This window comes from Manis javanica, chromosome 13, assembly GCF_040802235.1.
Source record: "Manis javanica isolate MJ-LG chromosome 13, MJ_LKY, whole genome shotgun sequence".
In the NCBI taxonomy this organism is placed as follows: Eukaryota; Metazoa; Chordata; class Mammalia; order Pholidota; family Manidae; genus Manis; species Manis javanica.
In genome coordinates, this window is record NC_133168.1 from 91892248 (window position 1) to 91908718 (window position 16471).

At 58.6% G+C, this 16471-nt stretch overlaps 1 protein-coding gene across 2 annotated transcripts; it reads right to left on the reverse strand.

Annotated features, from left to right (window-relative positions):
• Positions 1-224: 224 nt before the first annotated feature.
• Positions 225-15161, reverse strand: ATP13A1 (ATPase 13A1). 2 transcript variants are annotated; one of them, XM_017667260.3, is made up of 26 exons: positions 14527-15160; positions 12357-12446; positions 12073-12263; positions 10844-10916; positions 10513-10668; positions 10312-10381; positions 10125-10231; positions 9621-9750; positions 9439-9494; positions 8772-8898; positions 8552-8689; positions 8352-8472; positions 7821-7978; positions 7265-7440; positions 7084-7194; positions 6010-6135; positions 5112-5220; positions 3508-3707; positions 3331-3427; positions 2499-2659; positions 2312-2426; positions 2026-2222; positions 1139-1281; positions 831-942; positions 608-751; positions 225-519 (listed from the first exon to the last, which is right to left on the reverse strand). In XM_017667260.3, exons 1-26 carry the CDS (start codon positions 14902-14904, stop codon positions 409-411), a joined length of 3597 nt encoding a protein of 1198 aa, XP_017522749.2. In that variant the 5' UTR covers positions 14905-15160; the 3' UTR covers positions 225-408. The 2 variants fall into 2 exon arrangements, with proteins under 2 accessions (XP_017522749.2, XP_036852107.1); XM_036996212.2 differs by lacking the exon at positions 6010-6135 and having other exon boundaries at positions 14527-15161.
• Between the last annotated feature and the right edge of the window lie 1310 nt (positions 15162-16471).

The window sequence follows — 16471 nt, forward strand, 5'->3', positions numbered from 1 at the left end:
ATACCTGAGGCATCCAAATGTGCAGTTGAACCCACAGAGATAGGGGGCGCTTGTTAAGCCAGGAAATATGTAGTGCTCTCTGGGCACAAAGCTCAGCCCATCCCAGTACTGAATGTACAGCAGAGAGTATGACCTCATGGTCCGTGGCAGGGTGCCAGGACCTTCCTCTGTGACCACCCTGCCCCATGACCCCACCTGTGGTGCAGACAGAGGTGGAGGCTGGGTTTCTTAAAATCCTGGATGCTGCTTTATTTACCAAAGGTGCTGGCCTGGGGCTGGTTCTACCAGCCAGGCCAACAGCCATGTGGGGGCCCCAGCTCAGTCTTGTGGGGAAGGCTGGGCCAGCCTCATGGTGGGGGCTCCTGCCCAGTGGCAACAGAGTGGGTAGCAGGTGCCGGCACCGCTGCCTCAGGAAGGCACTTTCAGCTTCGGGGTCCCCAGGAAGAACTGAAGGACACGGTCAGCCAGGAGCGCCAGGCAGAAGTCCAGGAGCAGGACCTGAGCGATGATCAGCTTGAACTGTGGGGCAGGGAGCGTTGGTGAGCTGGATGCCTGCAGATGGGCCCAAGCCGAGTCCCAGGGCCCCACTGTCCACAGGGCCACTCACCTCCAAAGGGATGTCCACAAGGCCAAACTGGCTGTTGAAGTCAGGCGAGGAGCCCAGGAGCAGGCCTACAATGGCCAGGAGTGACACGGCCAGGCTCCACACCAGGGGTCTGTTCTCTGGCAAGCTCTCCATGAAGGGCGGGCCCTGGGGACAGGTGGATGGACGGCCATGTACCATGGGGCTGAGATGGGCAGGGTGAGCTCGGGCAGGGGCTGGGTCTCACCTTATAGTTGATGGCAAAGGTGGCCATCTGCATGGCCATGGCCATTATGTACACGGTGCTGTTGACCAAGCTCGGCTCAAACTCCTTGTACAGGTCCACAAACTGCTCCTGTCTGCGGGGATGCATGGGGGACAGGCCCCTTTGTGACTCTCCCTGACCCTGCAGAGCCAGCACCCTGCCTGACCTACCCTACTGGCCTGGCCCTGGCCCTGGCCATTGCCTGTGCATGCCCTCCTGCCACCCCGACCACAGGGACACCACCTCCTCTTGGGAGCACCCTGTCCACCCCTGTGCCAGGCAGCACTCACTTCTCAGGGCTCCGGGCCTGGGCCTCGCCATACAGGTAGACAAGACTCAGGAAATGAACGCAGAACTGGAGCACAACCGTGAGGACAGTGTAGGCGTTGAAGATATTAGGCAGGGGCCGCTCCCGGGAGAGGGTCTTGAGGGGCTGCAGTGGCAGGATTGGGGTCAGGCGCAGGCTTACTCTGGGGCCCCCTGCCTGCCTCCTTCAAGTTTTGTGCAGACAGCAGTCACCAGATCCTGGTGACCCCCAGAGCTTCACTTGCCCCCTGCGGCTGATTTCAGATGTCGCCCTTTTTCCCCACTCTAGAATAAACTCAAAGCCTCTTCGGGGCTCATGGTTGCCCCCAGCCCCACTCCAGCCACCAGGGCTTCCTCGTATCAGCTCCCATAGCCTTTCCACCTCATTCCTGGCTGGCTCCCTTCTTTGAAGAGTTAGCCTGGATGTCACTGGTGTCAGCCTCACACAGACTTCCCCAACTGACCCTGAGGCTCTCTGCCATAGCCTGTAACCCACTTTGTGGTTTTCCTCATCCTGCATGCTTTCTGAGTGGTCCTGACAATTGTCCCACGTCTGCCCTCTCCCTGCCTATGTGCGCTGTGTGGCCCACCCAAGACCCTAGCCTGTGGAGAGTGTGGAACTCCGAGGAGCCTTGGTGGGCACCTGCCCTGCCCCATCATAACGTGACGATGACAGTTCCACCCTAAGGGCTGCTGTGAGGACAAAATGGTCGACACACAGCAGCATCTCCACGAGCCTGTCCTGACTGGCCTAAGGACACCATTCCAAGAAGCCTCCCAGCACCTCTGGGGCAGGTGCCATGGCTTTGAGAGGCAGAGGGTACCCCTAGGCTGCTGCAGGAGGTCCTGCTTTGCTCCTGTCCCCGCCTACCTTGGAGCGGGAGATGAAGAGGAAGCAGCCGGCCAGCAGCAGCCCCTGAAGTGTGGCCTGGAAGTCACTGAACTTGACGCCCTCCAGGTAGAGGACACTCTGGCTGTAGGCCAGGATGAGGGCATTGAGCGCCAGGATCTTGAACATCTGCAGTGTCGTCACCAATGTACATCGGCCCTGCTTGATCACGTGGCAGACTGGGGGGGGGGGGGCAGGCAGGTGTGGGCAGGGGTTCCGGCCAGAGGGCCTGGGAGGGAAGAGGGGAGTGGTGTGTGGCAGGACTCACTGCACTGGATGGATGAGAGCTTGGAGGTGAAGGGTGCTGCGATGCTGGCATCTCCCAGCTTCACGATAGGTGTGTTCTCGTCCTCGAGGTCCCGTAGCACCTGGCTCAGGCGATCCTGTGGGGTAGACAGCAGGGGGTGAGACCCAGCGACAAAGGGGGCACAGGTGCCCCCCCTCCCAGGACTCACCCGCTGTGAGGCTAGCTGCTCCTCGGGGGGCGGGAGCCCCGACCTCTGCTTGGCCGCCCTGGAGGTGGCCCTGACTCCGCTGCTGCTCAGGATGGGACTGTCCCGGGGCCGCCGCCTCCGCTCAACCACCCGCTCAGGCGCATTGGCTAGGAGCGCGACACCTGCGGGGAGCGTGCATGTGTATGTCCGCCCAGGGGAGGCGCAGGGGCCTGCTCACCCAGGGATGGAGCTAGCGGCCCCGGAGCCAAACCTCCCCACCTCCCCAGCGAGTGCCTCTCAGAGGTCTATCTTACTTTCTACAAACTGCTTTAAAACACAATAAAACCCCAAATGCACTTAACACTGGATAGGTCAGAATTAAAAGAAGTTTATCGGCAAGAACTGTAATTCTAAGCGATAAGCGGTAAGTGACAGATGCTGTAGTTGGTAAATAAAACACACAAACATGTGAAAAGCATCAAGACTGCATTAAATTGTCAAACATCAGTTTGATGTCTGCATTGTCAGCACAGATCCAAGGCTACAAAAATGCTGGCAAACATTTTAGCTTCCACTGTCCCCTCTCCCCCTGGCCTTGGAACTCAGCCCTAAGCTCCCACACAATCCCTACATGGTACCCAGTGGCCCGAGCAAACCAACCTGTCTGGCCCTTGGAGCCTCCCTGGCCCCGCCATGCTGTTGCTCAAACACCCATGTCCCTCCCTGGCCTTGCAGCCCCTTGTACCCCCAATCCACTAGGCCCTGCCCCATTGCCCCGCTGCCTCGGTGTCTCTGATGTTAAGCCCATGTGACAGGATGATGGAGGAGCAGCAGCCCAGCCTGCAGGGCTCACCCACATCAGCATGCTTCAGGGCGCCCACATCATTGGTGCCATCCCCACACATGAGGGTCACGTAGCCCAGCTCCTTCAAGCTGGTGATGACAAACTCCTGCATGGGCAAGAGATAGGCCAAGTAAGGGCTGTGCATCCCCCAGGGCCCTGCCCAATCCCACCACCCCTTTTACCCACCTTCTGTTTGGGGGCCACGCGGGCAAACACCTGCACGTGGGGGATAAGGCAAAGCAGCTGCTGGGGGTCCTCAGCCTGCAGGTGGGCCAGGCCGTCACCCGTGAGGCAGAGCGCATGCTCCAGGGCCAGTGCCTTCAGGGAGCCTCGGGCCAGGGGCAGTGTGACACTGCCATTGATGGAGCGCCACTCACAGGGCCCACCTGCAGGGCCGGTACCCAGGTAAGGGCCATGGCTCAGCTGCTCTGGCAGACCCCCTTGCTTGGATCCCCGGATACGGTCCCAGTATTTCCTGGCCCCCACCCCACACTCCCAACCCCTCTCCACACCAACCTGCACCCTGGGCCCCAGACACCTCACTGGTATCATCCAGAACCCTCTGAGAACCCAGAGCCTAAGACCATGTGACAGGGCCAGATTCAAACCCAAGCAGCCTGACCTCAGAAGCGAGACACCCCACAACTGGCCCCTAACCCAATGAACCCCCCGTCCCTGGGGCCTGCCTGAGACCCTGCTTTCCCAGGGCTAGGACACTGCAGTAACTTCCTCAGGACAGACACTGCTTGCCATCCACTTCCTCTTTCCAGCTGGCTGGCTTAGGTACAGCCACTGAGTACCAAAGATGGCTCACCAGCCCTGGATGGCTCACTCTGGGCTGCCTTGGCTGGAAGGAAAACCTCCACCTGCTGTTGTTGTGGCCACTTTGTTACAGCGGCTTTGCTTGCCCATTAACAGTCCTGACAGCCACTTCTGGGTCATTTGCCCGTGACCCTTGAGCTTTCAAGAAGCCCAGTGTCTGGGGCTAGGACAGGAATCTGCGACTAACAGTGCAGACCACGAGATGGCTGAAAAGGTCTCGGAAGCTGCCCTGCTGGGCCATACCAGCACCCTCCTCTGGCCTACAGCTCAGTGACCCGCAGTGAATGTCCCTCCTGACCCAGGCCCTACACTGGGCACCATCCTGTGCCATCTGACAGATCCCACTCCACCAGCCAGAGGCGCAGGGACTGCACTTGCCCCTCTATTGGTCTGACTCTGGGGCACCACTTGCAGCCAACATGGTTACTCAGGAGTTGCCAGAGGCCATGAGCTCTGGAATCAGGATGCCTGGGTTCAAACCCTTAATAGCAAACCTGGTCAGCTTCCCCCTACATGGTGCGTGGGGATGGCAAGCCCTCTCATGTGGGGCAGAGGAAACCCTTGTGGTACTGCAGGCTGTCCTGGCCTGTGTGAGGGGTCCGGCCATGGTGAGCATGAACACCCGCTGTCCGAGTGCTCCAGAGAGGAGCACCTGTCATGAAGACAGCCTGCCAGACCCAAGGTGGGTGTGAAGAGATGAAACATGGATTGGTGTGACTACAACCAACTGCCCAGTTTGGAAATTGTCCCTCATCTTAGAACTAGTGATTGCCCTTGCGCTGCTGGACATGTGGGTGTAGAGCTCCGTGGCCAGATGGCCTGAGCACAGGGCAGGGTTGAGATCTACAGGCTTGTGTCACTGATATTCGGTGACCTACTCTCAGGCCTGGCATGCAAGCAGGCCACCAGATGAAGCTATTCTTGGACTCAAGGTGCCCCCTGCCCGTAGCCACATAGGGTGGCCTCACCTTTCTCCGTGGGAGGCTGCAGGATCAGCGTGTGCGCCTTCTCAATGAAATGCAGCTCCTGGGCCACATGACAGGCAGTGAGAGGGTTGTCACCTGTGATCATGACCACCTGGGGAGAGGGCAGAGGCTCAGCAGGGCAGGGCTCAGCAGGTCAGAACTCCAGCCCAGAGATCTGGAGATTTGAGTCCCCTCCGAGGAAAGCCACAGAAGTAGGTCCTGTCCCCTAACGGGGAACAGGCTTCCAGAGGCCATAACCCACCCCCCAGTGATGTTTTATGCAAACAACTTATATACCTGTTCTTGTCTGAGAACATCCGCAGCTTCACTTTTAATATAAACTGAGAACCGGCCCTTGGTGTGGACCCTCATGGCTTGGTAGCTGCCCCAGGCAGCAGATGGACACATGCTCCCGCCACCTGGCTTAAAGCCTGATTGGGGCCAGTCCCTCTGAGACTGCTTGCTGACCTCCCACACCCTGCACTGCATCTTGGGTCCCAGACTAGAAAACAAACCAGCAGGACAGACAGATGCAGCTGTCTGGGAATTGCCTCCACATCCCCTGCCCCAGCTGCAGCCCCTCTTCCTGAGGACGGGGTGGAGTGGGGGCACTGCACTCACTTCCCAGGGAAGTTGAGGCCCGAGAAGTGATGTGACCAGGGTGGGCACAGGCTGGGTCCCACAGCATCCTCAGGCCTGGGACAGCGTGAGCACCTGAGCCACGACAGAGTTCAGCCAAAATTCATGGTGTCCTTACTGCTGAGACCTACACACCACCCCAACTTGCCCCACCGAGTGTGGAATTGTCCCCTGCTGTCACAATTCCCCCTCTGGAAGGAACTGCCGAGACTGGTTTGCCCACTGCCCAGTGGTCTGGCGGGGAGGGGTCCGGCAGTCATACCCGATGGGATGCGTTCTGGATCTCGCGGATCACAGCCTTGGAGTCGGCCTTGAGCGGGCAGGAGACTACGATGAAGCCCACAAACTTGAGATTGCACTCCAGGGCCTCCCGCTTGACCTCCCGGGCCTGTGTAGGGACACGGGGGTGCCCTTGTGACCCATCCCTGCCCCTCCATTTCTGAGCTCTGACAATGTGCTGGACGGTAGGGGTAGGAAGGGGAGGTCAGGGAAAGCCCTATCCTCACAGGACACTCAAGGGTCAGCAGGTGAGAGGAACAGGAGGGCGCTGGGGCACCGTGGAGGCACCAGGGCTTGGACATGGCTGGTGGTCTTGTGCCTCCCACCACGGCACCTTCACTGTGGCTTGGCTTCCCAGACAGAAAAACTGGGACTCTGTTAACCAGTGAGCCCATGCTCACACTACCTCACACCAGAAACTAAAGCCCCCTCCCCCAATGGAGACTGCCCTCTACTGGAGGAGACATGAAATAAAGAAAATCACAGAAATCAGAACACAGAGGGGCATGAGGCAGGGGATGGGGGCAGATGGGTTGGGGTGCTGTGAGCAGGCCCCGTTTGGGACTCCAGACTTAGGGCCCCGACCTGGCATGTGCTCTGGAAGGCCCAGCAGACTGACTGGCTGAGAGGCAGGATAGAAGCAGATACAGACGCAGTGCTGGCAGTGGAGGTGAGAGGAGAGCCAATGGCTGACGGGACACTGGACACAAGTGAAAGCTGGAGACGCCCCGAGACTGAGGTGACTGGGAAGGGCAGGGGCAGAGTGGGCCGGACGCAGGGGGTCTGAGGGCCTTCTTAGCATTCCCGGGGCAGGGTGTGTGTGTGCAAGGACCACTGGGTGTGGGGCAGGAGGCTGGGCAGACGTGGGCCTGGCTGGGCTCTGCAGGAGGGAGCCTTGGGAGCTGGACTGGATAGGACACGGTGGAGAAGGGACAGAGGACTGAGTGCCACTAAAGGTAGAGGGCAAGGAGGAGGAAGAGGAAACGCTGCCTACTAGGGTGGCAGTGCTGCAGGGGATGGGGGCCACCAGGGTGAGGGCCCCACAGGTGGGCCTTACCTGCTGGTGGGTGAGGTGCCCCAGCTCCTTGTACCCCAGCGCCAGCACACGGGCTCCTTCCCGGGAAATCTCCGTGTGGATGTGGTGGTAGTCAGGTGGGCACTGGGAGAACTGCAGGGAATGCAGGGGGATGTCACTGAATGCCCCATGCCCCCTCCCCCCTGGGGCCGGGGTGGCTCACCATGGAGTGCAGCGTTTCAGGGGCCCCCTTCACGGCTGCCATGTAGCAGAGGTCGGTGGAGCCGAGCTTCTCATAGGAGGCGAGCACGGACATTCGCTTTAGGGCACTGGCAAAATGAAAGCGCTGGTGAATTTTCAGCCCCTGAGTTTTAATACTTCGGGGGAATACTTTCTCATCTGGAAACAAATAAGTACGAGTCCTGAGGACCTTCGCTCCACAGAGAAGCCAAGCCCCCGCCTTCCCCCTCAGTCCCTCCCACCTCCTGCACCCAGACGCAGGGCCTCTGGGAACTCCTAGAACCAGGAGGGGTCAGAGTGAGACATGGGTTGGGAGGACCCTGTCCCACGGCTTTAGGCGGGACCAGGCAGGTTCCAACCCAGGGGGACACCTAAGGACGCGGGCTATCCCAGATCAGAGGTGAGCCTATGCTCACCCACCTAGGGGACTGCCTGCCCAAGTTGGGCACACAGGTCTCTTCTGAGGGGTGCAGCCCCCGGCCTGTGGCAGTGAAAGCTGGCAGCTGGTTCCAACTGGGCCTAAGGCTCCAGCCCCTCACCTTTGGTCAGCGTCCAGTCCACAGCTGTCAGCATGGCCTTCTCGAGCGGGTCACCCACAAGGGTGCCATCATCCAGCTGCATGAGTGAGTGGCATGAGGCCAGGGCCCGGTGTGTTTCTACGGGGATGTTGGACACAGGAGTCACGTCCTTTCCATCTCTGTAAGGATGGGGAACAGCTCGTTACAGGGTAGAGGTGAGCTGGAACCCCAGGAATTGCAACCAGGGCAAGGGATGGGCCCCCACCCTGTACAGTCACTAGAGGGCCTGCAGGGCATCGTTTTGGGCCTTGTGACACCTGAGCCCTCTCATGCACACACCCAGAGGTCACGTGGCTGCCCAGGGCCCAAGGTGGGCCCCCAAGCTGCTCTCTCACACTGAGAAGTGCATGGGAAGGACCTCGGACCGGACCTCTGCAATACACTGCACACACCTCTCACTGTAGGGGCGGAGGCAGGGCAGCTCTGTCCCATGAGCTTCCAGAGGGCCCTCCACTGACGCCTCAAGGCCCAAGCCTCCCCACCCCCACTCACTTGAGCCCGGCCACTCCGCGCACCACTAGGCTGTCGCTGGTTAAGGTCCCCGTCTTGTCAAAGCAGCACACCTCCACCTTGCCAGCAAAGGGGATCCGGAAAGGCTCCGTGCAGTACATGTCTGGGAGGAGGGAGCCAGGGTCAGGGATCCTGCTAGGCCCAAGCCCACCTGGCACCCCGGCTCTGCCTCGGGCACTCACAGAGCTTGGCGAGGGCAATGAGGGAGGTGTTGACGGCCAGCGACAGCTCGATGGGCAGCTCCGGAGGCACAACCGAGGTGAGGATCAGCGTGCATTCCAGAAACAGCTTGTAGCGGTTCCGACTGGGGTCCTTGGTGCCTGAGGAGAGTGGGCCTGCCAGCCTGGGGACAGGGCCATGCGGACAGGGCCCAGGAGACGGGTGGAGGGCAGCACCGCTTACCTTCGATCCACACATAGGCAGCTGCGGCAACGGCAAAAACCAGGAGGAAGAGGATGAAGATGAAGGTCTCCAGGTTGTTTGCGGTCACTCTCTTGACCCCAAAGAGAATGGTGCGCAGCAGCTTGCCCTATGGGGAGGGAGGGACAGAGGCTTTCCTGGGGGACGGAGGTGCCTCCTCCAGCTGAAAGCGTCTGGGCAGAAGCTCTCTGCTGATGGGGAGTACTTGCCCCAGGCCCACCCAGTCCAGCAGCCAACCGCACAGCTGTTCAAGGAACCACTACGCAATGCAGGTGGCCACAGCTCGGCCAAGACCTAGGGGTTGGGGAAGGACGTGGCTGAGATGGAGGCCTGAGTTTTCTGGAAGGAGGTCTGGCCACCACCTCTACCAGACAGTACTTCAATGGAAAGCTTAAGGGAATGACTTTGCGCACAACCCCAAAATGTGTGGTTACAGCCCGTTTTGTCTGTGCTCCCCCTGAAACCACAGACAGGGGGGCAGTGGGCCTGGTCTGGGGGGGGTCACCTGTGTACCCTGGCTCGTGGCCCAGTACCTGCTGTCACAGTGAGCCTATGGGGTGGACGTTCTGGGGTCTGAAAGGGCCACTGTCTTGACTGTCTGCCACCCACCCCATGGCCCACCTCCCCAGAGCTGGGCAGGGCACCACACCTGGGACGTGTTGAACCCGGTCCTGAGGACGTAGGCCACACACCCGTTGTCGACCGCTGTGGAGATAAGCGGAGCATGCGTCATTCACGTTTGCTCCTCCTGACTCATGCACAACCAAATGGACGTGCAGGGATCAGGGGTGGTGCGGTCAGGACACCTCCAGACGCCCCCGAGGCACCTACGCTTCAGGCCCGTGGTGGCCTTCTGGGGGGGAATGTGCTGCACCACCTTGGTGCCCCCAAAGATGACGTGAAGCCGGGAGTCAGCCTGGATGTCCAGTACGCGGTCAGGGCTGAGGTCTTCAATGGGCTCCTGGGGAGGACAGTGAGGCTGGTACACCCCAGCCCCCTCCTCCATACCCCAGATCCTGAGAGCTGGCTCCCTGCCTGGACCCTCTGTAGGGTCCATACCCTCTGAGTCTGCTATCCCTGATTCCTGGCCTAGACGTCCAACCCCACCCCATGGCGTGGCCTTTCTCATCTCTTTTTCTTTCCACACTCCCATTCTGTTCTTGTTCAGGGAGCCCGGCAGCTCCTGCTACCTACTGTCTGCCCTCTGCCTCCTCTAGCCTCCTGTGCCAGGGCTGCACCTGGGTGGGGTCCTGGCCCAGCCCTCTGCTCTCTCCTGCCCCTGTGACTAGGATGGTGATGCACCTGATGGGACTGAGTCCCCTCCCCCACAAGCACCTTCATCTGCGGCACTGACTCCCCTGTGAGCATGGCCTCGTCCACGATGCAGCGGCCCCGCAGCAGAAGCACGTCGCATGGCACAAGGTTCTCCTGTGGGGAGCGGCCTGCAGGGCAGAGCAGGGGTGGCATTGGACAGCAGCCACAGGGAGGACTCCCACTTGGGCGGAGCAGGACCATGCCTCACCGATGGAGACGATGTCCCCGGGGACAACCTCACTGCTGGCGACGGGCCTCCACTTGCGGCTGCGGTAGACCTGGGCCAGAGCAGGTATGGTCAGCGCTGGCTTTGGTGTGGGCATGGTGCAGGTGCATCTCAGAACCGGTCGCAGCCCATCCCATGCCTGGCAGGGAGCTCCCTCCCATCTGGCCTCCCTGCTAGCCACACCTGGATCATGTGGGGCTTGTTGCCCATCTTCCGGATCTCTGACATGTTCCGCATCTGCTGCTGCACCAGGGAGGCCTCGAAGGCCACCAGCATGGACAGTGTGAAGACGCTGTAGTACCAGTACTCGTCCAGACACCAGAGCCCCACGCAGAACACCTGTGGGACGTGGCCTGTCTGTCCATAGAGGCGCCACCCAGGGACTGTGGAGTCGGACTGCTCACAGGCTCAGACCCATGAGGACAGAGGTTTTCAGGTTTGGGGGTGACAGTGGCTTGGGCTCTGAAAGCCCTGAGGAGTGGAATGGGGGGAAGGGCTGCAGCTGCAGCTTTACCTGGAACACAAAGAAGGGCGCCGTGGCTCTTTCCTTGAACAGCTCTGAGAAGTCGGGCACCACCATCTCAGCCCTGCAAGATGACAAACCCCCACCCTGTTCATGGTGGGGGGTCCCACAAGCCTCCCCAGGAAACAAGGAGCCAGACGGGACACTCTGCTCGACTACTGCCTCCCTTGTCCCACGGCACCAGAGCAGGCATGCTGACTGCGGCCCCCCCGCTCCACAGAACCTGGATGAAGCTTCTGAGTCAGTACCAGGTTCCTCAGGCAGACGCCCACCTGAGCACCACTGGGATCAGACAGAACCTGTCATCAGGCTGGGTGACAAGGCGAGCAGAGAAGGGACACACGGCTGTGGGGCAGAAGCTGTGAAGGTGCGCAGGGTTGGCCTGGTAGCCGGGCATCCGGAGTCCCCAGGGGCCTGAAACACAACTAAGCCCCGCATTGGCGAGGGCCGCTCTGCAGCCAGAGTTCTCTGAAACTCCCTCAATAAAGGCCCTGGAATGGGCAACCAGGGGCCTAAGGGTGTGCTGTGTGGCACCGTGTAGTGGCCCCGTGTAGCTAGGAAACTGGCGATGTCAACTAGGGTCATCTACAGGCTCTGAGGGTTTTCAGGTTTAGAATGATGATGACGGTGCCGGGAAGGGACTCTGAAGCCAAACAACAGGGTCTTCAAGCCCAGCTCTGCCCTCTCAGTCGTATGCAGCACTGGCAGTGTCAGCAATCAGAGGAGACAGCGTGTGCAGGGTGTCTGCCATTCTAGCCACTACAAAGGAGAGCTACTGTGATTGCTGATCCATTTTTTTTTTTAGCACCACTCCTAAAGTACCAGGATGGGGATGAGGAGAAAGGAGACAGCTTAGGAAAAGGTTAGAACAAAGAGATGCAACAACAGAGTGAGGACTAACAGCCAACTCGGTGGCTGTGGGCCAGGTCCCACAAAGACTGTACGTGTCACAGTGAAGGTGCCCACCTAGGGCTCCGTCAGCAGGCAAGCTCTGGAGAGACCAGACTAGAGCACGCTTCTCAGAGGGCACCCGCCACCTTCTCCTGGGACGCTCTCTAAAAAGGCAGACCCTCCTTCCCACATCCCAGGCACCCTAATGTGGGTGCAGCAGGGCACAAACAGGAGAGGAGCCTCAGACTCAGCCAGGCACCTGGGCTTTTGACCACGGGAGAGCCCCAGCCCTCTGGGCAGGGATAGCACACGGGGACACGGTGACTCACTTGTTGCTCCCAAACTTCTTCTCAGCCATGCGGATCTCCGAGTCCTCCTGGAACCCTCTGTTGGTCTGGTAGAACGAGAAGGCATTTCCAACAGGAAAGGCCACAGGAAGGAAGCGCTTCTTCTCCAAAGCATCATAGGAATACTTGATCTTCTGGAATTCAAAGGACAGCACCTCCTGCCCGTCCTCACCCTGTGGGAGAAGGTGTGGCTGTGGCAGGGGCCCCTAACCCAGGGTGTCAGTGCCTGGGTATCCCACCCAGGCCCTGTGCTGGGTGGTCCCTACCTCATTGCGGTGCAGGGCCACGAGCTCAGTGGAGCCGTTGTTGGGGGTCGGCACCACCTTCACAAAGGTCGCTTTGCTGGAGTCGTATTCCTGCGAGAGGCAAAGTGCTACTGCTGAGCCCTCCTCAGCCCCCTACTGGGGAGGATGTGGGTGCAGAGGCTCTGCAGATATGTTCTGGAACATGGGCTCCCAGCACGCTCTTGGTCACTCCACAATCTGTCACTAGGACAAGGGATACCATCTCACTGTGTGTCTGGTCCCGTATCATAAAGCTGAGGTCACAGACAGGACCCAACGCCCAGGGCTGTGCTGACGGCAACTTGAACTCCAACGGAAAGAACACTGCCCCTGTGAGCATGTGAGCTGAGCCCCGCCACAGCCTGCCTGGCCTCTGGCTGCCCCACCTCCCAACTTACTAGTCATGTCTTGTCCTGGAGTGATGAGGGACGATGAGGCCCATCTTTGCCTCAGCTAAGAGCCTTGGCATAAGCCATTTCTCTGCCCAGAACAGGTGGTCACACAGCTGGCTTCAGGCATTTGTGCAAATGTCACCTTCTCAGGAGGCTCCCCTGGACAGCCCAATCTACATTCCCCTACAACGTGCCCGTCCTTGTCCTGATTTGCCCTCTTTAGCACCGACTGCAGAGTGTGACTTCTATCTCCCCTACGAACACCAGGAAGGCAATGGTATTTTTGTGCACCAGTTCCTTCAGCACCTGAGACATGGAGGCACTGAGTGGAGCTTAATTAGTGCTTCCACAGTCCTGAGCTGCATCCCCCCCACCGCTGCTCTGGCATGTGATGTGTGTGTCTGAGAGTTGGGGTGGTGGTGGGGTGCCATAGCAGTGACCCTAAGAAACAGGTCCACCCCTTGGGGAGTTCACAGGCCACTGAAGGAGGCAGAAAATAACGACAAAAACACAACAAGGAGCTTTGGTAAAACGCAAGGGGAGAAAAGTGCAAAGTGTTACACAGGGCCGGACTCAGGCCAGGTGCTTGCAGATGTCACCTGGGTTTCTTCTCACAGTGGTGTCCTGAGGTAGGTGTTACAGTTCTCACTTTACAGAAGGGGAAAATGAAACCCAGATCTGCCCTTCCTAACCCCAAGGCAGCTTGGCGTCTCCTTGTTCTCGATACCCGGAGAGAAAGTGGACAGTCATACTTTTTAGCTGCAGGACCAAAGGCAACTGGAAGTTTGGGGGTGGTGGTGGTGCTGTCACAGTTCCCCAACTCTCCTTCACTTGACTGACCCTTACTGGGGTCTTTCATTGTACAGACTTGAAGCCACCAAGCCCAGACATTTTGAGTCCCTCCCCTGGAGGTAAGGCTTGTTGGGATAAGGGAGATTTCACTCTCTAAGAAGAGAAAGAAAATTTAACCCACATTCAGAGTCAAAGGGGGAAGAGGGGACTTTGCACTCTTTCAACAGCCTTAGGGCTATGCTTTCCCTCTTCTTCCAACACACACACCAGGGGCCAGAGGGGAGGCTGGCTGGAGGCTGACCTCGGCGCCCCTGGCTCCCAACCTGCTGGTGTCACCTGAGTCAGGCCCAGAGGGTGGTGGCGCAGTCATCACACCAACTGCTGACCCAGGGCAGCTCTCACTCATTCCGATCTCGAGTCTAAGGGTCACACCTGCGAAGATGTACTCAGACAGCAGTTCTGTTCCCTACCCTTATAAAACTCCAAGCGGTTAAACCACTTGCCTGCAGATAGCTCCTGCTTCTCTTAAAGGCTGCAATTATCGGCATTTCAAGCTCACAATGGGGGAGGGCCTCTGGGCACTGGGCAGCGGAGTTCTCAAAACCTCCTCCAGGTCTAGCCTCACGCTTTGAAAACGAAAGTAGAAGACAGATAAGAAGGAAGACAGGATTGTTTCCATGAGAAACAACTGAGCAGTAACGGCGACCTAGCATTATTTAACAAGCCCCATCAAACAGCGACATATGCCGAGCCCTACGTTAAGTGCCTTTTTACAGGTATCACCTTACCGTATCTGAACGACCAGGGAGGAACCTCAAAAAAGGGGGCGACCTGCACAAGCAAGTCAGCAATGGGACCAGGATTTAGCCGACGCTAAAGGGGTAGAAAGGCGCCGCTGGGGGCCCGTGGCTGCGACCCGCGGCGAGGCCCGACGGTGGCAGGGGTCGGGCTCGAGCCCGCGCACTTACCGGGGTGCAGGTGAGCGCGCAGTGCGCGTGCACGGACCAGTGCCCGGAGAGGACGGTGAGAGCGTGCACGAGGCAGATGGTGGCGAGCACCAGCAGCGCGGCCTCAGGGACCTGCGCCCAGCTGCTGTCCCAGCCCCAGCAGCCAGCGGCCGCGGCGCCCAGCCAGGCCGGGTAGAGCAGCCCCGCGAACGGCAGCACCGTGAGGCGCCGTAGCAGAGCCAGCCGTCGGTACGGCCACACGGCGGCCACCAGCTCATCGCCGCTTGCTATGAGCGCCGGCCCGGCGGCAAGGAGCGTGCGCGGCTGCGGCCTGGGCTTGGGATGCCCGCCGGGCCGGGCCCCGCAAGGCACCGCGTTAACCGCCGCCGCCACCGCCATCTTTCCCTGCGCCGTGGTCGCTTCCGGGCAGAGGCACCGCCTCACTTCCGAAGTTTTACTTCCGGCGAATCCTGGGAGCCGCTAGTGCAGCCGGGAGGAGGGAGAGCCGTGGCGACGTAGAGAGGCTGGGTCCCAAAGAGGCTACCGGGGCGCCTCCACGACGGGCTGCACCCAGAAGGGGAAGCAGGGCGCCGCCATGACGAAAAGGCTCGAAAAGCCCAAGGCCGCCTGCCCGCCCTGCCACGCAGGACTGAGACCGGAAAAGGCTGGGCGAGGCGGGCGGGGCGCTACCATGGCAACCCAAACCGAAGAGACGAATCCTCGGAGCCTCCTCGGCGTGGGCCGGCCCGGGTCGTGAGGGGCGTGGCCTGGACGCTGAGGGGCGGGGCCAGCAGGGAAGGGCCCGCGTCCTTGGGGGCGGGCCTGTTATGAGGGCGGGGCTTGCGAGGAGCAGGGGTCCCGGGTGAACATCCCCAGTTCGGCGGGGTCTCCTCCTTCGGGGTCCTGGGCCAGGGGCGCTGGCAGGCTTAGACGGGCAACGCAAGACACAGCCATGGCGTAGTGGAAAATAACGACACACACAGTTCACTACCTTAACCAAAGTATGAAAAATTGGTGTTCATTTGAAATGACATAATGTTGTGCATTGGGGACTATCCTGCTACCGTTTGAACAAAGCCACAATAGGACTAATTAACAGTGACAATTAGTAGTACTACTTAAAGAAAAGTACTACTTAGTTATAAGTACTGCTTGAGAAAAACATGTAACAATATTTTTATATTTCTGTCCTGTGATATAGCAACTTATTTGAACTTTTTTTCTTTAAAAATTTTTTTAGCATTTTTCAAATTAAGATATTATTGATATACACATATGAGGGTTTCACATGAAAAACAATGTGGTTACTACATTCACCCATATTATTGAGTCCTCCCCATACCCAACTGCAGTCACTGCCCATCAGTGTAGTAAGATGCCACAGAGTCACTATTTGCCTTCTCTGTGCTACACTGTCTAACCTCATAACCCACCCACATCATGTGTGCCAATCATAATACCCCTCAATTCCCTTCTCTCTACCTCCCCACCCGCCCTTCCCCACCCCTCCCTTTGGTAACTGCTAGTCCCTTCTTGGAGTCTCTGAGTCTGCTGCTATTTTGTTCCTTCAGTTTTGCTTCGTTGTTATACCCCACAAATGAGGGAAATCATTTGGTACTTGTCTTTCTCCGCCTGGCCTATTTCACTGAGCATAATATCCTCCAGCTCCATCCATGTTGTTGCAAACAGTAGGATTTGTTTCTTTCTTATGGCTGAATAGTATTCCATTGTGTATATGTACCACTTCTTTATTCACTCATCTACTGATGAACACTTAGGTTGCTTCCATATCTTGGCTATTGTAAAAAGTGCTGCAATAGGGGTGCATCTGTCTTTTTAAATCTGAGAAGTTATTTTCTTTGGGTAAATTGATAGGATTGGAATTCCCAGGTCAAGTGGTATTTCTATTTTTAGTTTTTTGAGGAACCTCCATATTGCTTTCCGGCAATAGTTGAACTAGCTTACA

Bases quoted from the DNA above. Each gene is read 5' to 3' on its own strand.
- ATP13A1 (XM_017667260.3), bottom strand. From the start codon at position 14,904: ATGGCGGTGGCGGCGGCGGTTAACGCGGTGCCTTGCGGGGCCCGGCCC. The intron at 5,221-6,009 runs GTATGACTGCCG...CCCTCTCCCCAG, and splicing joins TCCAGAACGCATCCCATCGG to GTGGTCATGATCACAGGTGA. The intron at 2,223-2,311 runs GTGAGTCCTGCC...CCCCCCCCCCAG, and splicing joins GCTCTCATCCATCCAGTGCA to TCTGCCACGTGATCAAGCAG.